Source organism: Netta rufina (assembly GCF_964035555.1).
Source record: "Netta rufina genome assembly, chromosome: 2".
Classification (NCBI taxonomy): domain Eukaryota; kingdom Metazoa; phylum Chordata; class Aves; order Anseriformes; family Anatidae; genus Netta; species Netta rufina.
This window is the reverse complement of record NC_140124.1, coordinates 11,431,049-11,454,751: the sequence shown is the minus strand read 5'-3', so window position 1 is coordinate 11,454,751 and position 23,703 is coordinate 11,431,049. Positions and strand designations below refer to the sequence as shown.

The following is a 23,703-nucleotide window of genomic DNA, read 5'->3' as shown; positions in this document are numbered from 1 at the left end:
ACATATTGATGCAGAATGAATGGGCGGATTCCCTTCACTTTGTTATCTGTACGTTATCTGTACATCACTTGAAACTACTGATAGATGAGAAATTATGGAAGAAGTAGAAAGATTCATAAATGTTATTTGAGGATTAATGATGAGAAGAAGGAATACCATCGTAAAGTTAGCAACTTCCATCAGACCATGGGCTACCTGACTGCTGTCCAAAGCCAGGATTTCAGCAAGGAAAGATGCACAGTGGAGGGAAAGGGTGAAGAAGTTCAAATTCAACTTTTAATTCCAGTTCTATAGATCACAGGTGTTCTTGGATAAAGTACGTGTTCGGTACTTAGATGTGTATATCTGGCTTAATGACATGGTCCAAACCCCAGATGTGAACTGAGCTCTGGCACGACATTGTAGGCACTGCATGGCTCTGGCAGTGAGCAGAAGAGCTTCCTGGATATGTAACAGGCCTCCTGGCCTGCATTTAAAAAACGTCTGGACTTTGAGGGATTCACCTCCATGTACATTTGACTAGTGTAAGCCAGGTGCACATTCCCAGGTGAAGGACACATCGCTTCACTTGCCACAGAGGGAGCTCCACAGACCCTCAGATGAGACCTTTGCCTCTATCTACCTGGCTCTGGGTGCGATGAATCCCACCATCAGTAGCCACAATTCAACTTAGCCCTTTGTGAGAAGCCCTGTTCTTTTTTCCTAAACTCAGCCTCCTTTCAAAATATCCCTAAAGTTTCTTGCTTCCAAAAGCTGGGCCACTGCACCTTAGCCTTGCTCTCTGCTGGTTGCCAAAGCACAACATGGCAGAGATTTATCTGGCCAGCCACTTACCAGCAAAGCAGACATGTCCAAGGCTCTCAGAATGCTGCGATGCTCACTGCAACACTTCCAGAAACTGCAATGTTGTACATTTATCCAGCATCTGCTTGAGGAATGTGCATCTCTAATAACCATCAAAGTACAAAGGTAGTCAGATGTTAACACCTCTCTTTCCACCCCTTTGTTTCAAACCACTTTAAGGAAGCTTTATAAACTATGCTGATGAATGGAAGGTCCAGCACTGAGAAAAAAAAAATGCAAGATATGCTGCTTTATTTCTTCCTTCATGAGGAGAGAACGGCCTCCACTGAAGCAGGGAAATAGAAAATGAACCTTGGAGGCAGTCAAGCAAAATTTCAGACAGAGCCTTACTCGTGTGATTCTGTTTAATCACCGTCCATTTCCTCTTCACTCTTCAACTAAATAATAAATATGGAGTGGCTTTTTTCATTACCATTTAAGCCAGAACTGGTCCTGGAGAAAATGTGAAAATAAGGGTCGAGCCTTGAAATCAGTGGATTTCAAGATGCTATTTTGAATACAAGCCACCTGTGTAAATTTATAATCCAATAATTAATAATCCAGCACCTTTTTATCTTAGAAACTCTCAGGAGTAATTTCCACATCTGAGCACAGCACACATCATAAATCCACTCCAAATGATTTTTAAATTTGTCCTTTCCAATTCCGGTTTGAATTGACATTTTGTTCTGGTTGAAGTGGCATCCTCAGACGCCTTCTCCCCTGCAATTAGCTGAGATTAAGCAGTTGGAGGAGCAGCACAGCAAAGATCAGAAATGCTCGTAGTCACTGACGCTTTGATCATACTGAACAGCAGAACAGCAGTAGGCTGTAGTTTGTGACTTTGTTACATAAATAAATATATTTCTGAGGCTGCTTTAAAATGATCCATAGCAGACTGTTCCAGCAAGCAGACTGCATTTCTTACTGCCAGCAAGCAGCTCATGTGCTGGAGTCTGTCTGCAGCTTCAGTGCAAAACACGAGACATCTTTTTCTTTCCTCAATATTTGTATCTCCCTGCACTATTTAATGACATTAAAAAGGATCTAGGTGTGTTGCAAATGTGGATCTGGATTTATTTAATTGTTGCCAATCTGAAAGTATTCAGAAGTCTGGGTTATTAGTATTTTCTGTATGTTCTACGGCTCTTTTTGGGGCATATGCGCCAGCTATCCCAGTAATGAGAGCAGCCTGAGACAGGCAGCACAGCAGAGGGTTTTAGTCACACCCTATTCATTGAATTTAATAGCAGTTGAGCAGCTAAAACCCCTTATCGGTGCTGTGGAAGTGCATCCCAGGGTGAGTGTACGCTGGCCTCAGCAGCCTGAATCCTATCAGCTAATGCTGCCTGCTTGGCTGCACCTTGGGCAGGGCACACAGTGCGGGGAGCGAAGTTTGATACATGGGCTGAGTTAGTGTGAGCATTTGGAAAGTGAGGTGATCTGTGTAGTCACACACACTTCTTAACGCTTTAAAAAAACTTTAGTTTCAGTTCCTGGTACTTGAAGGCCAGCTCTGAGATGCTACAAGAGCAACCAGACCTAGAGTACTTTGGCCTTTGTACATCCAGACAAATAAAAATTAGATAAGTAACTCCCTCAAAACTCACAGAAATGTTTAAGGTCCTCTGCATTCAACTTGTTGGCCTCTGCTTTAAATTCCTCAAATGCTCAGCAGCTGTTTGCAGGGCTGCTGATATTTTTATTCCTGAACTGGCTCTCTCCCCCTCTTTGTCACCATGCTGGGGGATGCCTTGCCACTCCCTAGATAAAGTAATATATATATATATAGTGAAATCAAAATTACGTACCCAATGGGATGCTCATCTTGTCATGTGGTCAATAAAATTCCCTAGCAGTTGCATGGCCCCTTGCACGTATGCAAAGCATATGGAGAACTAGTTGAAACAGAGAGTGGTCAAGGAGACCAGTCTTTGTACAGGAGAGGTTCAGAGCAGGAGCTGAAAAAATAAGAAAAAAATAGAGAGAGGTCAAAAATGTGAGAGAGACCCAGCTAGAGAAAATATTCTTAAAAAAAAAAAAAAAAAAAAAAAAAAAAAAAAAAAAAAAAACAAGATGAGGAAAGAAACACTAACAAATCATTTTTTCCTAGGGGATTTCCTGCAGGTGGACTCCTGTGGTAGATCTTTATTGAAAGAGTAACATCTGGCTTTCATAAATAGCTTTTGAGCAGTACCTTTAAATGAATTCGCAGAACAAGGAAGCATCATTATCTTCATTTTACCTGCGGGAAAGCTTAGGAAAAGAGAACCAATTTACTTAAAGTAAAACTTTCTTCCAGACGAAACAGCTATAGCCTCTTGAGTCACTCTTCACTGCTCCCCTGGCAGAGGTCTGGCTCTGCCATACCTCCAGATCTCAGTGTGATCAGACTGAGGCAAAGTGGCTTTGCTGTACATTTCCTCTGTTGCACAGCTAGACACATTTGTTAGGCAGAAGTGATCACTTTCTCCTTTTGTTGTCCAAATTTCATGCTTCCTTCCCCATCCCTCTGTTGTTTAATAATAAAATACGCTGCTCATCACTGCTCAGAAGCATTTAAAAAAGTTGCCTGCAGAGACACCAGAAGAATATGGACTGGTTCCCAGACAGCTAATCCCATGCACATAACATCCTCTGAACAACACTGCAGGAGGGACCCCCGGCAGGAGAGATGTACCTGTGGGCAGAGCACACAGCCATGGGGATGGTTTCCCTCCAGAGCTGGCACAACCCAACTTGAGGGCAGAGGGATCTGAGACGTCTCCAAGAGGCTGGGATTTTTTTTTATTTTTTTGACCAAAGTTTGACAGTACCCACCATGTCTCCCACCAGGGACACAGCAGTTAGTGGGGATGGCAGTGCAATAACCACTTTCCCCCAAGTCAGCTCCCAGAGCAGCAGTTTGCAGCATTTGCAAACTTTTCAGGTATGATGAAGCCTGGTTTTGGGTGGGAATCAGTTTTGGCTCTGGCCGCTTAATCCAGTCAATACCTGGTCCAGCCAGCTGCCCACATGTACATCCCCACATTGAATTTTAAAAAAGCAGGAAGGGATCCAAAAGGAATGATCTGCAGGGGCTCAGCCACCACGTCTGCTGGCAGGTCACAGCTGACTCTGCTGTTCTACATGTGTTTGCTGCTTCTGCTAATCCCAGTGGGCTGAAGTGATTTATTTTCCCATTCTGTTTTTGTAAGCCATCCATTGGCAGCAGCCAAAGTCAATCAATTGCTTCAACCAGAGCTCGCAGTGCAGGTAGCAGTCCTACAAGGCAAAGATGAGAAGTGGCAGGAGGGAGAGAGCGGGTGGCTGGGGAGCATCCACACACCCAGCCGCTCATGGCCAGAGGTTTGAGCAGTCAACCTGTGACATCCCAGTGTTACTCAGTGTGAAGAATGAGGCCAGGCAACCCCATAGCACACTAAGGGCTGAGGAGCATCGCCTTCACCAGCAGAAACCTCCTGGTCCAGCTAAGGAGCTGGCCATGGAAAAATAAGCGGGAGACCTGCAAATATGGTCAAAACCCTCATGTCTGTGGAATTAGTATTCCTTTCCTGGAAAGCAAAGGCCACCTTGTACCATCTCTGCTTCTTTTCCTTTGAGCTAAAATATAAAAGGTCTGTTGCACAGAAAAGGTATTCTTCAGGTGTCCTCCAACAAAACCCTCTGAGGTAAGACAGTGAGCAGACCCAGAGGATTTCCTTGCTCCTACAATGCTGTTCTTTTACTACCAAAATACTCAGGAACAAGGAAGCATGATAAGACAGTAAGAGTAATTTCAATAATGACCTTTTATAAAAAGTAAAAAATTATGGCAAAGTACTTCAGAAATGTCACTATATTTTTCACTCACTGTATATCTGTGAGGCAAGCTCACCGAGGCACAGGGTACATGTATTAGCTGTGTGCCCTTCACCACCCCAACAGCAGTCACCTTGTCCTCAAATGTGTGATATCGCTGAAGTGACGAATGGCAATGTCAGAGACCAGTATGGCACAAGACAGCAGCGTACCTCCCTTGTGTAGGGGGACTACAGAGGGAATTTAAGCAAACAGCTCAATCTTATAAGATTGAAAGAAAAAGAAAAGAGAAAAAAATATCATGTTGCTTCTTTAAAAAAGAAAATCATCTCTGTTCTTTTCAAATATGGAAGAGAACGTCAATGTGACCTCAATTTATGTGATGTCAACATACATGTATATGAAGGGCCTGGAACACAAGTCATATGAGGAGCAGCTGAGGGACCTGGGTTTGTTTAGTCTGGAGGGTGTTCAGGGGAGACCTTATTGCTCTCTACAACTACCTGAAAGGAAGGTGTGGGGAGATGGGGCTCAGCATTTTCTCACAGGTAACTAGTAGACAGATAACTAGTGATATGGCCTCAAGTTGTGCCAGGGGAGGTTTAGGTTAGAGATTAGGAGACATTTCTTCTCAGAAAGAGCAGTCAAGCACTGGAACAAGTTTCCCAGGGAGGTGGTGGAGTCACCATCCCTGGGGATGTTCAAGGAAAGGTTGCACGTGGTGTTTAGGGACATGGTTTAGTGGTGACATTGGCAGTAGGTAGGTAGTTGGACCAGATGATCTCAGAGGTCTCTTCCAACCTTAATGATTCTGTGAATCTATGATGTAAAACTTTTGATTTATGTGAAAAATAAATCATGCTTTTCTCCACTGTACTCCTTTCTTCAGCTATAGCCTCACCTAATTTTGCACCCAACTTCAAGGCCTTCCACAGGCAAATGCAAGCCATGGTGTCACCACAGCCTGTTTCTTTCAAAAGGCATCTGAAAAAATTAACTATTGCCATTTTTGTCTTCATTTTGTGCAGTGAACAGCAGCAAGCACATAGTGAGAAAATACCGAGGGCACCTCCGAACAAAGATCGAGTCTGGAGAAGGAACCATACCCGTCCGGTGCCACAACGCGGCGCAGACATGGGACGGCGTGCTGCTGGGAGAGCAGCTCATCACCATGTCCTGCACAGACAAAATCGCCAGGTACCGTACCACCAGATGCATGTGCATCATGAATCTCTTTGCATGTGGAAATGAAGTTTGATGCCACAAAAAAACGATGGCTACTGGTGGGGGAATAACTCACAGGTGCTGACAAAACCTGCAGAAACAAAGACTGCCTTTGTATGCAAAGATAGACCCTATAAATAGGATGGAATGTAAATAGGACGTTTTCCCAAATTCTCCATGGGTCGTTAGTTGCTCTTTACAGTGTGACAAAAATATAAACCCTCTTTTCAGCATTTTCTGCCAGTAGAATTTCAGTGTGCAAATAAAATACATCTTATTGCTCTTATTGGATCATTTACTGCAAAACTTGCAAACCAACCATCATGCAGATAAGCTTACCTCATCTGCACCAATAAAGTGCCCTAAATACTGTTAAGAATATTGCTAATAGTTTGAATGTCATTGCAGAGCTCTCTTGTCACAGCCACCTCCGTGGCTTTCCACTCTGTCTTGTAAATATGACATATCTTTATGGAGAATAATTGCCATTTACAAATATTTCATAATTACTCCATGGTGGCACTTAAGATGTCATCATACTTGCCTTTCTCTATTTAGAGCATTAAGTGATAACAAATGATGGTTATCACAAACTGAAAACAAAGCATGTGCAGTTGGATGCATACTTATACAATCAGTATATACCTCTACATGCATGTATACTTATGCTCATAATTATATATATAATGTGTATAGATGCAGCTCTCCATGTAAAATACACTGCATTATAACTATAAAAATGTAAATGTTACGATCAAATTCTCTGCTGAAATATCGTTCCTAAGAACTCAGCTAAATTACAGCAGTTGAGAATCTGGCCCAATCATTAAAAGCCAATATAAGCAAAATCTTTTTAAAAAGTATAAAGCTTTTGTTTAATGTAAATGTATAAATTATTCACTTAGCTTTAACCAGATGACCTACTAAAGTTCAATTGGTCTGTAGGCTTAGCAAAGCCTGGCGTTTTGGCAAAAAAATGTACGACTGAACCAGCAAATGTAAATACTAACAGGCTCAAAAGACAGAACACAAAATCCACACTCTGCTAAGCGTAATCATCACAAATGTTGTGCTTGCATGACAGATAAAGAGCATCTTCTGCTATAATATTTTCATTTATTCATAAAGAGATAAAAGAAAACCCAAACTGTTTTCAGTGGATCTCCCACACTGTTTTAGATGCAGCTGGGTTTTCCAAATTCAGACTCAAAAAAAAAAAAAAAAAAAAAAAAAAGATAAAAGAAAAAATTCAAGTTTGAGAATTGAAATATTGCACTCTCCGTGGTTTTGAATGTCATTAGCCAGTGAATTAAATATCAGCTTTGCAAACGGTGTTGATGTGGATGCTGACTGTAATACACACTCGCAGAAGCTAGTTTTTCTCCAAGCACATCTGCTAAGCACGTTCAGTGAATCCTTTCCTTGTTGCCACATGTCTAAGCAGCATTAATGTCTGTGAGGAAAAAAGAATCTACCAGGATTTTTCCAGGATTACAAAACTCCAGGATTAAAAAACAGCCTCCAAACTACTCATCTTTGCGTCATAACTTCTGTTGGGCTCACAAGTTCTAATTTGGGAATCACTGTGGTATTGAAAGCAAAGCACCAATACAGGAAATGTTCACAAAAACATGTCTATCATGGTAGAAAATAAGCAGTCCCTGCAGGGCAAGCTGCTGGTGAGTATGTTGTCAGTGATTTTTGGCTGCTAGAAATGTTATGTAGGGCTTAGCAAAGACTGGTGAGAAAAGGCTTGGATATGACATATTCAATAAACTTGATCCCAAATTTCAGTTTACCATATTAAATACGATCTATGATCAACCTTTGTCCTTCTTATCCTCCTCACCCATACAGAGAAGAAGTCAAAGATTTCACCTCACCTATGTGTCATCACATATAGAGTACTTTTTTGCCTTTATCTCTGGATGTAGAAAGTACAGACAGGAGTGGAGTTTGGTGAACAATGATATTGGTGTGCGAGGGCCCTTTCCCCCCCTCTCTGCCCCAGTCGAGAAATCAGAAAGTGGTTTCCATGCCATTCATCAGATTTCAAATATTTGCTCTAACACAACGAGAGTTGACTCGTCAAATGTCTGCAGGATGCAGGAATCTAGTTTCACATCATCTGGACTTGTCTAGCAATGAGAAAAATAAAAATCTCCAGAGCTGAAATTCATGTTTGTATAACCAAGATTTGACAAAAATCTGACTTGTATACTTTGGATTTTATTGCTTGTAAAAGCCCCTCAGGAACACTGGGCTATTAGAGAACATTTCCTCTTGAGAACCTAACCAGCTGCTAAAATATACATCATTTTGCATTATTTGCAAAGGACATTGCTATCAGAATATCAAAGATCCAAGAATAGAGTTACCCAGAAAAGTGAATAACATTCTATAAATCTTATATCTAACAATTTATGTTCTTCCTGCTCAGAGGATAGCCACAAGCAGGGAGTGATTTAATCAGATTTATTTGTTATTCAAAGGCATTTAGCAATTTTTATTACTATCACCACAAATTTGAGAGAATTTGATGCTTGGTATGCATTATTCGGGTTCTGTGGCTGTGTTGAGATTGCAGGATAAACAGCCTGGTATCATACCTATTCCCTTACTGAATTAAAGCACAAACACTTCTAGCATGAATACTCATGTTATTTGGCTCAGGCAGGGAATTACGAGGTGAAATTCTGCAACTGCATTATAGAGGAGGTCAGACTAGATCTTGGTGGTTCCTTCTGGCTTTAAAATCCTATGCATTTATATGTGCAAATTTAAGGTTTGGGCGCCATGAATCCCCAGATAACCCACCCTGAGAGAGTGTTAGCTTTTACACTCAGAACTTTTGTGAGTCTCACAGTGCAGCTAAAGTCAGTTCAGCCTTTTTGTGCCACAGATTTTAGGATTAAACCATGTTCTTTAGACCCAAAATTCATTAGTTACACTAACACCTAGGATTTTGACTTTCATTTCTCTCTGTAATGTACACCGTGAAAAAGAGCAATATCATGAGCTAAATAATTCTGAAAAAGATCAACTGTTTGGGGAAAAATGTGAGTAATTCAACATTTTCTTGATCAGAAGTTATTATTAGCCTTTATATCAACAAAGATATCCTAGGTCAACATCACAGCCCTAAAAAAGCTTAGTTTTTTCTTTTTTCATGGAATCACACCCATTCGTACAATGGACTAGATTAAAATTCTGTTGCTCTCGCTCTCTCACACCAAGGCTGGACATGGAATCAGCTCATACCTTGCTTATTAGAAGGTCAATGCCAAGTTAATGCTGCTGCTGGTGGAAGCCTCTACATTTGCTGTCCAGATGTTTGAAGGAAAACGTACAAGCACACACACTAAAGGACACACAATTAGATAAAGAAAGGATGTGTCTAGAGTTCAGCTGCTCTTCAAAGATTCAAGTGCAGTGATCAACATTTTGTAAAGTCCAGCACTAAATTCTCACCTTGGACCCTCATAAATATCCAGAATAGCAAGGTCTGAAAGGCACTCAGGCTCCCACCAGCCATGGGGGCAAGCTTTTCAGCATTCCCTTGGTGCCCTGGGGCTTGGGGACAGAGGCTGTCTGTGTCCCTTTCAGTGACACGAAGCTACATGAAGAGAGCCCAGAGCCTCCACGCTCCCCTGCACAACTCTTCTGGCTTCCCAAAACACATCAAGCATATACATGCACTCCAGATCTGCAGGTAATAATTTGCACAAACAAATACGTTCATATATAAAATAAGAAGTCCCAAATGTCTCTACTTCTTTTTCTTAAAGTAGGAAAAATATAGTGGGGAAAAAAATATTAAAGAATGGTATATTTCTTTTACTGAAGTCCGTCATCCTTTGGTTAGACTTATAGAGGAAAGACAGTATCTGCCAGAGTCCAGAAACTTCTTTTCCATAAGCTTTGTCTTCTGGCTCATGGAAACTCTGTCTGAGCTTCAGGCCAAGCTCCTTCCACCATGACTCAAGCCCTAGTCCCACCATGCCCCTGGTTTGCCAACGCGTACTGTCTGTCCTTCCTCCTGTATGGTCTCTTGCTCTGCACTCTGAGCTCATCAAACTTATACATCAGCACCTGTCTCCCTTCATCTTCCATGCAGAGAAAGTAGAGAAATTATTTCTCCCATCACCAGCCAATCCGTAATAGCGGGGCATTCCCCCCTGAATAGCTGCACAGAAAGTTTTAATGATGACCATTGCCTGTGGTTTGGCAGAGAAGAGCAATAGCACTGGGAGTGCAAGGAGGAGGCCACCATGACACAGCAGCCTCATAGCATAAAGCAGTGTTTCCAGGTCATTTATCATCACTGTAGAAATGTGTGCAGATTATTTAGAGGATCTAAATACGAGCATTCAAAGCTAAGGTTTACATAAAAATCGGTTCTTATCTGTGTGTCCCTTTGGAGGCTGAGTTGTGTAGTGAACTGCTCTTCCCCAAGACCCTCTTCCTTGATACATCTCAACAAATGGATTGGAGATCTTAAACTCTGACCTAGCTGATGCATTTACTTTGGAGAGGTGCCAGTTTTCTGTGCATCCAACGTGCATCTAATAGTGTATGAATGTACCAATAAATGCACGAGACAAGGCACTTGTCCTCTTCCAGAAGGTGGCCTCTGCCAACTGCCAATCTGCAGCTGCCCTTGCAGCATGCAGGCCTGAAGAAAGTGTTTACACAGGATTTGGGGGAAACAGTCCTCACAAACATTGTCTTTATACAGCAAATAAAAGCCAGAATTCGGTGTGTATCTTGTAAGCTCTGGCCTTGAAATTGTTTTCTTACTACAGCTTCTTAAAAGGTCACCTTTAAAAGACTGTGTATTTTCTTGCTACCAGGTTAATGGTCATCAACTTCCTTGTACTTCACAGAAACAGCGGCATTAAGCCTGGAGGTTAAATAAGACCTAGAACATCTAAATTATACCTCACCTATAAAATGTCACAAACAGTAACAAAGGACCTTCAAACTTGGCATTACAGCCCCGACAGTCTGTTCCTGTCCCATGGCTAAGGTTCGTAGCTTATGTGGGCCCACAAGCTAGAGGGATCTTTTGAGAATATCTTTAAAGTGTTGCAAGGTAATGTGGTCTTAAAGCACTGTTTCAGGATTTAGCAGTGGGAATCTGAAAGCACTTTACAAGATGATTTGGGCACATTAAACTATATTTAAATATAGCATATAAAAATGCAAGACTAAAAGTCAGTGTTAGAAACTGGCATTCTTAGATCTATTTTAGCATTAGCCCGTCGACCGGAGCCATTGTTAACAGAAGGCTGAGCCTGACAAGGTAACTGTTAAGAAAAGCTACTTCAAAGACTGCATATTAATGTAAATGAAAATCAATTAGCACAGCGAGATCTTCAATTAGAGATGATTTGTGCACATGATTTGTAATTCTCCCTCTTAACCCCTTTCTGTGTGACTGAGATTTCAATTTCAATCTTTCACCACGAGGTATATTCCAGAAAACATATATAAACCACCCACTGTTAAAATACAGATCAAAAACTAATGCACTAGTTCCAGTTTCCAAACCAATAATAGCTAAATGGTCATATAAATAGGAACACCACAGGTGTTCTGCTGAGCACAGGCCACCATGAATAACAATTTATATTGTGTGAAGCATAGCTGGAAATATCAGTAATAGAAACTGTGGTACAGGAGGTTAACAACACGCCAAGTGGGTAAGACTTAAAGCTCTTAATAACAACACAAATAGTGTGTGTTTTATTAAAAGCCTTAACAAAATAAGCTTTGAAATTCATCAGCAGTGCATTTTAACAGACGAGGTTTCCAAAGGTCCCGAGGAGACACTTCAGCCTCAGCTTCAACGGCAGGTGGACAGTGCTCCCCAAAACGCTGTGAAGCATCGATGCCAATTTCTCCATATCTCTGTTTTGAAGCCATTTGATGGTAGGCAGGCACCAAAGTTTCTCTTTGAGTGATGCCACGTGCAAACCAAGGCTGCAAATAACTTGGGGGTGGCTTGGGGATATATTTCCCTGAATGCCTCACAGGTGGTATTGGTTGGCGAAGAGCGCAGGAGGCGGCAGGGGCTCGGTGGGGCCAGGAGAGCACGGCGTCTCATTAAAGAAAGACTGCCTTGGTCTGGGATGCCTCCCAGCTCGCTGCTGGCATTTCCATGATTGACAAACAGGCAAAAATATATTGATTTAAGGATTATCTATATTGAAAACCAGACGCTGGATTTTGTCTTTGTAAACAGTGCAGTAATATCTGCTGTTTGAACAAAAGGAAGGGTATTCTTTCCTTCCATTTAAGCACTGAAAGCTCCCACATTTAGGTGAAAAGGGGAGACATTTGTTTTTGTTGATCCTGCTTGCTGAAGATTTTGTTGTGCTTTTTTTTTTTTTTTAATGATCTGTGACTAAGGGAGCAGTGGGTTGATTTTCTCTTTAGTGTAAGGGTTATTAAGGAGCACACAGCATATAAGTTATTAGAGAGATGCCTGGCCTTGAAAACAGCCCTTAAAATCTTGCTCAATTAGGAAAATTCAGAATGATCCAGCATATTTCTTCATAGTGAGAAAAGTCACTTTGATATATTGAGGACCCAAAATGTAACACTGCATTGCTCTGAATAATAATTTTATTTTGAAAAGCTGCATTTGAAGTGAGCACTTTGTTACAGATGGGAACACAGCTACTTTCATACACCTAAATTAGGCTATAGAGAAATTGCTCCTTCAGAAATGAACACCCATATTGATAGCTACACTGTTGCTCAGAGAACTTTCCTTATCAACCACCTTAAAAAAAAAAAAAAAAAAAAAAAAAAAGTTTTTTAGGCTCTCAGTTATCAAAGGACCAAGTTTTGTTGTTACAATTCAGTGCAGTATCCATGTTTGTTGGTCGAGGGATGAACACCACACAGAACAGGAGACCTTCTCCCCAGTACTCCAATATTTGTCAGTTAAGTCTATTCCTTTTGCAAACTGCTGAACTGGCAGCCTGTTAAGGCAGATCTGTTTATCCCCAAAACAGAAACAGAATGAGTAAGTCAACATTTCCGCCAACAGTAACATCCTTTTCCTGTGCTCTGAAGGACAGGAGCAGCAGTGCAAGGGTCTCATTTTGCTTGGTCATCTGAGCACAGGGCACCTCTTTTCCTAGGGCTTGTGCTGGCATGGTGGGACTTGTGTTCAGGGCTGCTTTCCAGAACGAAGTAACCAGCCAAACACTGAACCTGGGCCAGACTTGCAAGCAAAGCTCCTTTTTTTTTTTCTTTTTTTTTTTCCTTTTTTTTCTTTTTTTTCTTTTTTTCTTTTTTTCTTTTTTTTTTTTCTTTTTTTTTTTTAATTCCTCTTTCTTGCATGGTTGCAGCCAAACTAAGGTCATGCCAAACCAGAAAGCCACCAGCAGTACATCACTTGCCCTCGGTAGCAGTGCCAGTGCCACCCTCATACTGTTTCCCCCCTGCCATGGTGGTGGACACCAGCCTTGGTGTTGCTTGAGGAGATCCAGCAAGACATCCAAGCTGCTGAATCTTGTCTTGCCGATATTGGCACCTTTTCTGCTTTTTTTTTTTCCCTTTCTACCATAGGATGCTCTCTGATTCTAGGACAGCGTGGTTTTTACACCACCTTCTCCCCATCAGGCGTGACTTGCTCTCATGCCCTGTATGTCCCCTGTTTTCTTTGGTCTTACCTCTCCACCCAATCTGTTTTGTAGCCACTTATACCTACCACTGCTGATATAGGAGTTTTGTGCCCCCACCTGCTCCACCAAACCTGCCTGGGTCTTCTTTTGGGACGGGAATAATGCCACAGACTTCAGCTAATCGTGCTGCCTTTCATCCTTGATTTCCCAGTGTGTATAAAAATGGGGCTTTACCTCCCTTAAGCATTGTGAGAATTAATTAATGTTTATGAAATGCTTTTGACACATAGGGGCTGACCTGATCGTGCTTATACTATGATTTACAATAATGTAATTCCATTGACATCCGAATCCCTTTATATGCTAGGGTGAACATGTTCAGAATTAGGCAGAGAAATATCTCTAAAGAAAAGGCAGGTTCCTTGCAAAGAATTTAAATGAAATAATCACTATTACCTTGTAATTTATGATCTGAACACGATTTCCTATTTTGGTAAATAAAGCTCAGATGATTTCTTGTGATGTGCATATCATTAAAATTCCAATATTGTTGAACATATGTTGTTTTTCTGTTTAGCTGTTTTTATTCTCTCCTTCAATCAAACATACTTTTTTTTTTTTTTAAGGAAATGTCAAATGTTAAAAACAATACCAAAATCTCACAAGCTTCCAACTGGACAAAGATATCACTGTCTAATTTTTTTACTGTCCTCAGAAGCTCATTTGAGGCATAGTGCTGTTATCTGAACTCAACTCAATTTCTTAAGCTTGCATTATTAATTTTGCATCATGGTAAGACATTTATTCAAAGAGGCAGCTAGTTCTTTCCTTTAAAAGTGATGTTATTTGCAGGAATGACCACACTTTTTTTTTTTGAAATGAAGTTATGCAAATCTGATCAACTAAAGTAAATGTTTCATAAAACCAATGACTGTTTAAATTGTGGGACTAAATTGTTTGTATATAAATATTACCTTTTATATTCCATTTGAGTTTTATGTAGATGAACACATTACTTTAATGACCTGCATTTACAGAGGGAGACAGGGAGAGTCTGACTCTGAAATCCTCGGCAGCCAGATGGCTGCCTTTTCTTGCATGAGATTAAAAGATGTTTCTCATTCACAGCCCTGCTTCGGAGGCAAATTAATATAGCCAGCTAAATTGCTTGTGTTTTTGGAATAAAATTTAAAGAGAACTTTTTAAAGCAATTGGTGTCACAGGTTCCTAGAGCAGATTGCTCTCCAGGTACAGCATGCTGGTTTTAAACATTCAGTAATTAATGGAAAGTATTCCGTGTTAATTGACTGCTTCAGGAAAGGGAAATATAATGACTCCTTATTAATCATGAAAAGAGACATACAGCACTGAGGCACTGCAATAATTGCACTAACGGTTGAGAAATGTTAATTAATGAAAAGAACAATGATGTAAGAAATTAGCTACATAATGCTTGCTGCTGATGGAGATTGTGCTTTAAACACATTATTTAGCATGGCAGCCACTGGTTGTTGCCTTAAATAGCAGGCACCTCTTACCCTCTACTTCAGTCAGCCACGGCGTTCCAAATGTTGCCGGTGTTTTGGTTTTTAATGAGCCAAAATACACTCTGCAAAACTACATTTTCTGAGGAGTTTTCAGTTTGAACTCCTGAACTCAAAACTATTCAAACAGATTGACAGCATTCAGCTTACATAAAAATATTGTAAGAGAGCATGTTAGTGTTTGTGTGGTAGGGAACAACTCGTTAGATGGGCTGAGCTGAGCAGGTTTGCTACAGAAGATAACTGCATCACACAACATCTCGTCCTCTTTTTTTTTTTTCCAATTTTTGACCAGTCACCTGTCCCCTGAAGAACTCACAACCCATTCATATATGTGCCTAGCATGATGGAAAAATGTGTAGGAAATTAAAATAAATGATAGTTCTGGCAACTAATCCACCAGTAAGGAGCTCAGTCATAAAGAGACTGAAGAGCCCAAGGTTTTCACCATAATTTTCTTGCACCTTTGAGATATCAGCAATGTGAGACAGGTTCATCACTGGGAACATTTTAGTATCGGTTACAAATAAATTGCCTATAAGTGCTTATCAGGAACAGGCACTTAGATATGTCTCTTAGATATGTCTTCATATCTGCATGTCCATTTGTGCAAGTAAGTGCCACCCTATGAGGTTCTCAAAAAATATTCACAAGACCTTTGTGATAATTTTGGCATCCTAAGTCACATGGCATCTTGGCTGTATGAATAGGGATGGTAGTAATGTAGGACAAAGGGTAAGTAAAGGAAGAATAACAAAAGCACTCATTATAGCTCTACCCTTGCAATTGAAAAAGGATACATGCAGAAAAGAAAAAGAAAGAAAGAAAGAAAGAAAGAAAGAAAGAAAGAAAGAAAGAAAGAAAGAAAGAAAGAAAGAAAGAAAGAAAGAAAGAAAGAAAGAAAGGAAGGAAGGAAGGAAAGAGGCTAAAAATGTGCAAAATTAACTTCAGTCAAACAAAAATGCCTATATAAAGAACAGTTCTTAACAGGAAGCCTCTGCAATAACAGAAGATAGAAATACATCCCTTGAATCAGTGGCATGACAGTAATCTAAAAACATTGTGTGGGGAGAATCAGTCCTACGGGAGTATAATAAACCATCAGCACAGTGCTTCATGCATGATAGGACAAGGACAGGAATGGTTTCACCCCTCATCCCTCCAATCCATTTGTTGGCCTTTGCTGATTTTCCCAGGACTGCTCTCTTGTGGCCATTCCTCCACCCATGTGTTTTCTCTCTCCCGAATTTCTTTTCTAGGTGGAACATCCTTGGGCTCCAAGGCGCACTCCTCAGCTCCTTCATCGAACCCATGTACTTGCACAGCATCATTGTGGGAAGCCTCTGTCACACTGGTCACCTTTCCCGGGTAATGAGCCATAGAATAGAAGACATTGGTCAGCTGCCAGCTTCATACCGGCGCAATCAGCTGCTTCTCAGTGGTAAGTGAACACCTGCCTGCAAGACAAACGAGCCCCTCTCCCACTGCTAATTGCTCAGGTCACTAACAGGAAAGTTTACATGTTTGTGAGTAAATGATTAGCCCGTGCCGCCTTTTTTCCTGCTGAGTATGAATTTGTAGAATGAAGAAGCGTGCTTTTAAATTCAGTGACCATGAAAAAGATCAGTAGTGGATATAAGCCAACTAGGAAACCTGTCAATACACTAACTGGGAAAAAGTTATTCATAATAAAATATATATATATATATATATTTTTTTTTTTAAGGAGGTGGAACTGTTCAGTACCTTTTAGTTTTAAGTCTTTCATCCTGCTCTCCCACACCCAGAGAGGGTACAAAGGTTTGGGGTCAGGAGAAGCAGTCCTCACATCTCTGGACCCATGCATGCAACCCCCAACCAGTGCCCCTTAGTTGGAGCCCTGCTCCTTCACCAGTTGTACTCAGAGCAGATGGCTCAGAGAAGGACTGTGGGTTCATGCAGGGGTCCCTGCCTGCTTAGGACACCTCCTGGAGGCATTTCTGCTCCCTACTGAGGCTGCTGCCAGTTGTGCGAGCAGCTTGGTGGTTCCCAGCTATTCTTTGGGCTTCTTCCATTGCCACCACTTCTTTCCAGCCCTTCTCCCTGCCCCAGGTCTCTGATCCTTTCTTCTTCATCTCTCCCCATCTCCACCACAGATTACTTAACCCCCAGCCAGGCAGCAGTTGCCCAGCCTCACCCCAGCAAAGTCTCACAGTCCTGAATGCCTTTCAGATCCCCATGAGGCATGTGAGTGTAAGGACACTAGCTCTGCACAATCAGACCTTTATTTTGCTCTTAGACACTGATAACTTTTTCAGGAGGATTCACTGAGACACCGGTACAATGTCAGGAGTACAGAGATGGGAGGTTGGGATGCTTTAGTGGGGTGTAACATTGCCTTTCATAGCCCTCTAGGTCCTGAAGTCATGGAAATTGTTATTTTACCCCTTTATCTATTTCTTGTTTTTTGTTTTTTGTTTTTTTCTTTTTCTTTTTCTGTGTCCTTGTGACAGAATTAGTTTAGCTGAGGCAGAAGTGATAGTTTAGCCACTGGGGAAATTCTCAGGTTCTGTGTGGTTTTGTACATCTGGTAAGTGTAATATGCATGTACGTGTTATAAGGTGAATAGGTCAAAAGGCTTATCTTGTTTGAACAGCTTATCTCAATTTTTAACTCTTCAGTGCAGCTAGCCAAAGCCTGTGTAATGCAAGTATGAGGAAACTGTGCTCCACACTCCTCGTCCTCCTCCGTGTCCCTCCTGCCCTGGTCCAGCCTGGGCACCACTCAGCCCCCTCTTCCCACACCATGCCATGGGAGGGAGGAAGGAAAAACTTCTCCATTTCCCAAACCTGGATGTTATTTTGCTAACACACCCCTGCTTTCAGGAGGCATCTGCATCTCCCACCGGGGAAGCAGTTTGCATCCCATGCCACTTCTGCCAGCCCTAGGTCATTGCAAGCCCACCCATGTGTTAAGATCAAAATCACACCCAGGCTGACCCGTTGGAGGACTGAAACACAACAAGGGATTTAACCACAGAATAGCCATTGTTTGGCTGGGTTGGACTTGCAGAGAAGACATAATTGCTCAAGTGTGTGTTTATATCTGTAAGTAATTGCCAGAGATTTCAGGGCAGTTAGAAGTGCATCAAAGGGGCACTGGTGGCACTCCAAGTAGTTGCATGCTTCGTGGCTGGCTTCCTCCTTCCCTGAGACTGCTGTTTGAAAAAGCTTTTGCTTTGCCTTCAGAAGTGTTTGTGGGTTTTCTTCAGCCTAGGAGAAGCAGTGGGAGGAATCTGTCTCTCTCTGTCTGCATTGTTTTTGTCTCTAAAGCCATTATTTGTAATCTTCCCTCCCCCACAAGTCCCGGGGAGCCCACACTGCAGCCCTGCTTAGAACTTACATCACTGAGCCTTGTGCTGCATTTCTCTTAGCTGGAAAACTGTGCTGACAACATATTCAGTGACTGTGGGAATGACCACCTACCAAAAGCCATACCGAATTCATTAAACACCAAACCACAGCAACCTTGACCAGGCTATTCCACCTCCCTCTCCCCTCCCTGGGATCAGACCAGCTGGGGATTTTAAATTGCAGGAGATCTCCAATTATAAGGAGACCAATTATTTTGGCTCTTCATCGTAATGCTACAAGCATTTCAGTGGAGAGAAGAGTCATACTGTGTGATGAGATATCGTGAAATATCTCCTTGGCCCCACAGATAAATAATCAGTGAGCTTTTCTACTCATAGTAGTCCCAGACAGATGGAAATCCTTTCATTCACTGGAATTACTCTTGGGTGTATGGTTTAGAAGAAAGAAAAACACTGTTTAATTTTTATTTCTCTTTCTCTTAAGACTGAGGCCGTTCTAAAGGGTATAGCGAAGAGGCATGAGGCTTTGCTAGGAGGGAGAGGAGAATGAGAATAGATTTCATTTCATATCTCACAATGCTCAAGTTTGTATTGTTTGTACAAAGACTTTTCTTTTCCTTCAAGTTCCTACAGTCTCCTATTGTACTCTTTGTTGTGTTGGTTTTAAGGAGGATGTTTTACATAAAGGAGAGAAAATGATCTAGATTATTTGGGAGTTACCTTTCAAACAAAGTCAGAACAATTACTTGTCAAAAGGAAAACTTGAAGAAAAATGTTACAAAAAGGATCAAAAACAGCAATCACAGAATATATCCAGGTCTGCCATCCCATTCGCGTCTGGCATGAGTCTCATGGTGTTTGCTTTGAAGCCTCTTCTCTTGCATTCAGACAACGATGTGAAAATATCTTCCACTTAGCTAAATATGTATACTGACATATGATAACTGGGAAGAAAAAGTGTGAAAGCAGAACTGGCACAGAGCACTTTCCAGGCATAGTGCAAGCCCCCTGCTCTCATGGACACCCACCAGGAGCAGAGGGAGGTCTGGGGCTGGACGTGGAACGGGTGTACAGCCCACACCTCCCCACTGATGGGCACCCACAGCCTGCTCTGGTCCCAGTGCCACCTTTCCATTTCCTCTGCACAGTTTTTTTCACGGCCTTTTTACTGATTTTGTGACCCATGGCAGCTTCTCACAGGAGGGTGTTTGCTATCGCATTTTTTGGCACTCATTCTTTTTGGGTGCTATCTTGGCAGAGCCGATGTGTAGTGTCAAACAGCAGATTTTGATCTGTTTGCATCTTGTTCTGTACAGAGGCGTTTCAATAGCTCCAGGAGCTATCTGATTTCCAGGCTTTCAGTTTATAGTCTGTTGCCTAGGTGAACTGGAATCTTAGATGCAGACTGATCTGCTATCTCAGGTGAAAAAAAAAACCAAATGAACGAGGTATTAATACACCATGAATGTGTTTACAAATCCTGGGTGAGGTTATGATTTAGCTGTAATTCTCTTCTACACGGCAATGAGTTTGGTCCCAGTGACTGAGCTGATTTCTGCAGTTCCAGCTTTGCCACCAGTACAAAGTGGATGTGCCATATATTCTTTTCCCTTCACTGGCCACCTTTCTCTCACTGTGTGTGCTCAGTTCTGCCAGGCTCTTGCAGCTCCCTCCCAGGGCAGAAGGGACCATGGTGGAAGGAGCAGACGGGGAGCACATCCCTCACTGACATTGCTGAAGGGCCATGGGCAGGAGCTGCCATGGAGGCAGCATCCCCATCGTCACCAGCCCTGCATAGCTCTCCTCCTCCATCACAGTCCCTCTCAGGTGCCTACTGAACTCACCATGTTTAGAGGTGGTGGCAGATGCCTTGTTTCTACCAGTCCCCATCTCCTCCCACATCATCCACTGCCCAAATTGTCCAACCTATTTGGACAGCCTCAGATTGCTCCATCTTTTCCAGCTTGGGAAGCTCCAGATGTTAACTGTCTGCTCCCAGAAGCACTAGTGAGCAGGGCAAAGCAGAGCTCACTCCTGTACTGGAAAATAAAATACACACTTTATTCCTCTTATCTCCTCACAAAGACTCATCTTTTCCTGGTTCCAGGTAAGAGAAGAGGGAAAGAGGTAGACATCATGAAAAGGACGATGTACAGTAAATGGTTACAAAGGGTTAGGAATACACCTAATTAACAATAACTCCATCACACAGACATCCACAGCTGACCTTTTGGCCACCCTTCATTATAGCCAAGGGAGATCTCACCCACGTAGGCTCTGTAGTGGACTGCAGAGTGTTATCAGATGTCCAAAACTGGCCACATGAATGACACAGAGGTCATTCAGTCACCACAGGCAACTGAAAACATCATCACTATAACAGTCTGGAAGTAAAGAGGTATCACACTTAAGCATGTCCGAAATACTGCCATGGTGACTTTAACTAGATCTTGAAGAAATTGTCACATCCTGCAGGGTAGGAATCTTGCAGGCAGAAACAATGTGAGGAGTTGTTTTATGTGCTGGTCTGTGATGTCAACATGATCTTCATTAACTTGGATATAATAATCTCTCTGTGGTGCTGGAATGCATGATTCATATTTTCTTATCCCCCATTTATATCACCTATGATCAAGAGTACCCATCATAGAGAAGGTCCCCACAATTGATAACAGATAAATACACCAGACCAGGAAAAGCACACTTGAAGTAATTCATGGCAAAAGCATTTTGTTTAGTTCCTTTAAAAAATGGTCATCCCATTAAAGCCTTCCCGGAAGATTTCATTCAACAACCATGACACTACTGTCAACACCATACATTACAAACTGAGAGAGTGAGAGCTGGGGTTGTTCAGGCTGGAGAAGAGAAGGCTCCAGGGAGACCTCACAGTGGCCTTCCAGTACCTAAAGGGGCCTACAGAAAAGCTGGGGAGGCACTCTTTGTCAGGGGGTGCAGTGGTAGGACAAGGAGGAATGGTTTTAAACTGAAAGAGGGTAGGTTTAGGTTAGATATAAGGAAGAAATCCTTTACTCAGAGGGTGGTGAGGTACAGGAAGAGGTTGCCCAGTGAAGCTGTGGATGCCCCATCCCTGGAAATGTTCAAGGCCAGGCTGGATGGGGCTTTGAGCAACCTGGTTTGGTGGGAGGTGTCCCTGCCCATGGCAGGGGGGTTGGAACTGGATGGTCCTTAAAGTCCCTTTGGATCTAAACCATTCTATGATTTTATAATTCAATATAATTCAATATAATTTTATAATTCTTTCCTCAGGCTAACAAAAGGTTTGTCTGCCAGGTAGGAAAAGCTCTATAGGAATTGCACGTTCTCTCTCTAGGGTGCTCAGACCAGTCACATTTAACCAGTGGTGACAAGAGCACATGCAATGCATTCACCCGAGGATGTCACATGTGCCGCAGTGAATGACCAAACATTCTCATCCTCTTAAGGTTTGGGGCTCTGGGTGTTACTGATGTCCTTCTCTCCTGCCAGGGGTTAGTCATGCTGATGCTCGTCAGCCTGGAAAATCTCCTGGCTTCAGTGTGAACTGGATTGTGGGGAATGCCGACCTGGAGGTTATCAACGCCACAACGGGGAAGAGGAACTGCGGGAGCCCCTCACGGCTCTGCAAGCACATGTTCTTCGCTCGGTGGGCAAAGCTTCATGGCAAGGTAAGCCTGACACAATTGAACATTGCTGCCCATCACACATGGTCTAGTCCTTACCTAGGAGTCAGCCCTGTCTTGGCAATCTCATGGTAAGAGACCCTGTGGGGTCAGCTGCAGTAGCTGAGAGCACAAAGAAAGCCAGCAGCAGAAACCCAGGCAGGTTTGAAGAGCAGATGGATGTTCTGGCTCTTCATGGCACTGGAGCCAAGCTCCAATGAGCAGTGAAAAGCCAAGACAGTGTCCACACAAGCAGAACTGGGGATTTTTTATGTCTTACCCCAAGTATCTCCTTGTCTCCAAGGGAAGTGTTGAACTCACCAAGTCTCAGAGGGATGTATTTGTCATTGTCCTGGAGGCATCTGAATCACTTCATGGCCTACACAAGGATTTAGACTTTAGGATTTAAACTGCTCCCTGTCTCACCCAAGTTGACTGATGGAAGCAGGTGCTATGGATTGCCCATTCCCCTCTCCTTCCCCACTCCCCCAGATGAGTTATTTAATATTGATAAATCCATGCAATGACACACCTACTTGTCACAAGGTGAAGGCTCTCTGATTTCATTACACTCAGCAGCAGTACAACCTAATGGCATTAAAACTACAAGCTGTATTAGTTAACATAGCCGCCAGCCTTCAACAGCCCCACTTTCTCTAGGAAAGATGGCCATCAGCTCCCCTCATTTGAAATGGTACCATGGTCAGCCTACCTTCACACTTCACTTTAGTTTCCACAGACAGGAGACAGTGGCAGGTCAGATGGATGGCCGAAAACTAGAAGGTGGAGCTTAGGGATGTAGGAAATGTAGGAAGAAGCCTGGTATGGAATAAGGAAATGAAAGCAAATAGGGTTTGGGCAAGAAAGGAGAGTGATATGGAGTGGGAAGCAGGGAGCAACCACCTCCTGCCAGGACTGGGTGGTGCCTCAAATCCTTCCTCTTGTTGACAGGTGGGAAACATGAAGCCGAGGAGATTTGAGTATGAACATTTTGAAACAGAAATGGGCCTAACAAAAAAAAAGAACATTTTCTGCATTCAGGCTCCAAACCAACCCAGGGAAAAGGGGTGTTTTTAAAAGTAATTTCAAGCCAGTGTTGTTATTTTACATGAATAGGATTTGGCAATTTATCAGGGAGTACATTGTCTCCTGAATGCTTGTATGAGGCATTTTTCTGTCATTATTCCTAGTTCTGAAGTCACTGTTTCTCCTCTTGCCTGACCTTTCAAGGAGGTGCTGGTGGAGGCAGGGACTAAGGCAGCAAGCCTGACCCTGCCACCTCCAGGAGGAGCAGCAGGAAAAAAGCACTGTCTCTCCAGCCCTCCTCCTTTCACTGCTGTAATGTTGTTTTGCTATAATGAGGCTTGTCCAGAATCATCCTATAGTTCATGTAGGGTGAGAGAAAATGAGGACAAGACAAAAACGATTTTACTAAGTGTCCAAATCTTTTTCCTATGGGGAAATGAATGGGAAAGAACAAGGCAGAATGATGGCAGGGAAGTCTACAGCCACTTCCACCACCAAGGTCATCCAAGAAGGCATAAGGACAGGTATGGTGGGGAGGTGTAAGGATGAGCCCAAAGGGCTTGTTCTGCTCTGCAGGACACCTGGGTAAAGGAGTCTGACAGGACTCATCC

At 42.4% G+C, this 23,703-nt stretch overlaps 1 protein-coding gene across 1 annotated transcript in view; it reads left to right on the top strand.

The window, feature by feature from the left end:
• ADARB2 (adenosine deaminase RNA specific B2 (inactive)) overlaps positions 1–23,703 on the top strand; it is a gene marked incomplete at both ends in the record, with an annotated part of 309,097 nt that overhangs the window by 283,920 nt on the left and 1,474 nt on the right. The window contains 3 exons of the mRNA XM_084306904.1: positions 5,673–5,841; positions 16,312–16,493; positions 21,894–22,072. Of these exons, the coding sequence (XP_084163030.1) occupies positions 5,673–5,841; positions 16,312–16,493; positions 21,894–22,072 (530 nt within the window). The remainder of the gene's footprint in view (positions 1–5,672; positions 5,842–16,311; positions 16,494–21,893; positions 22,073–23,703) is intronic.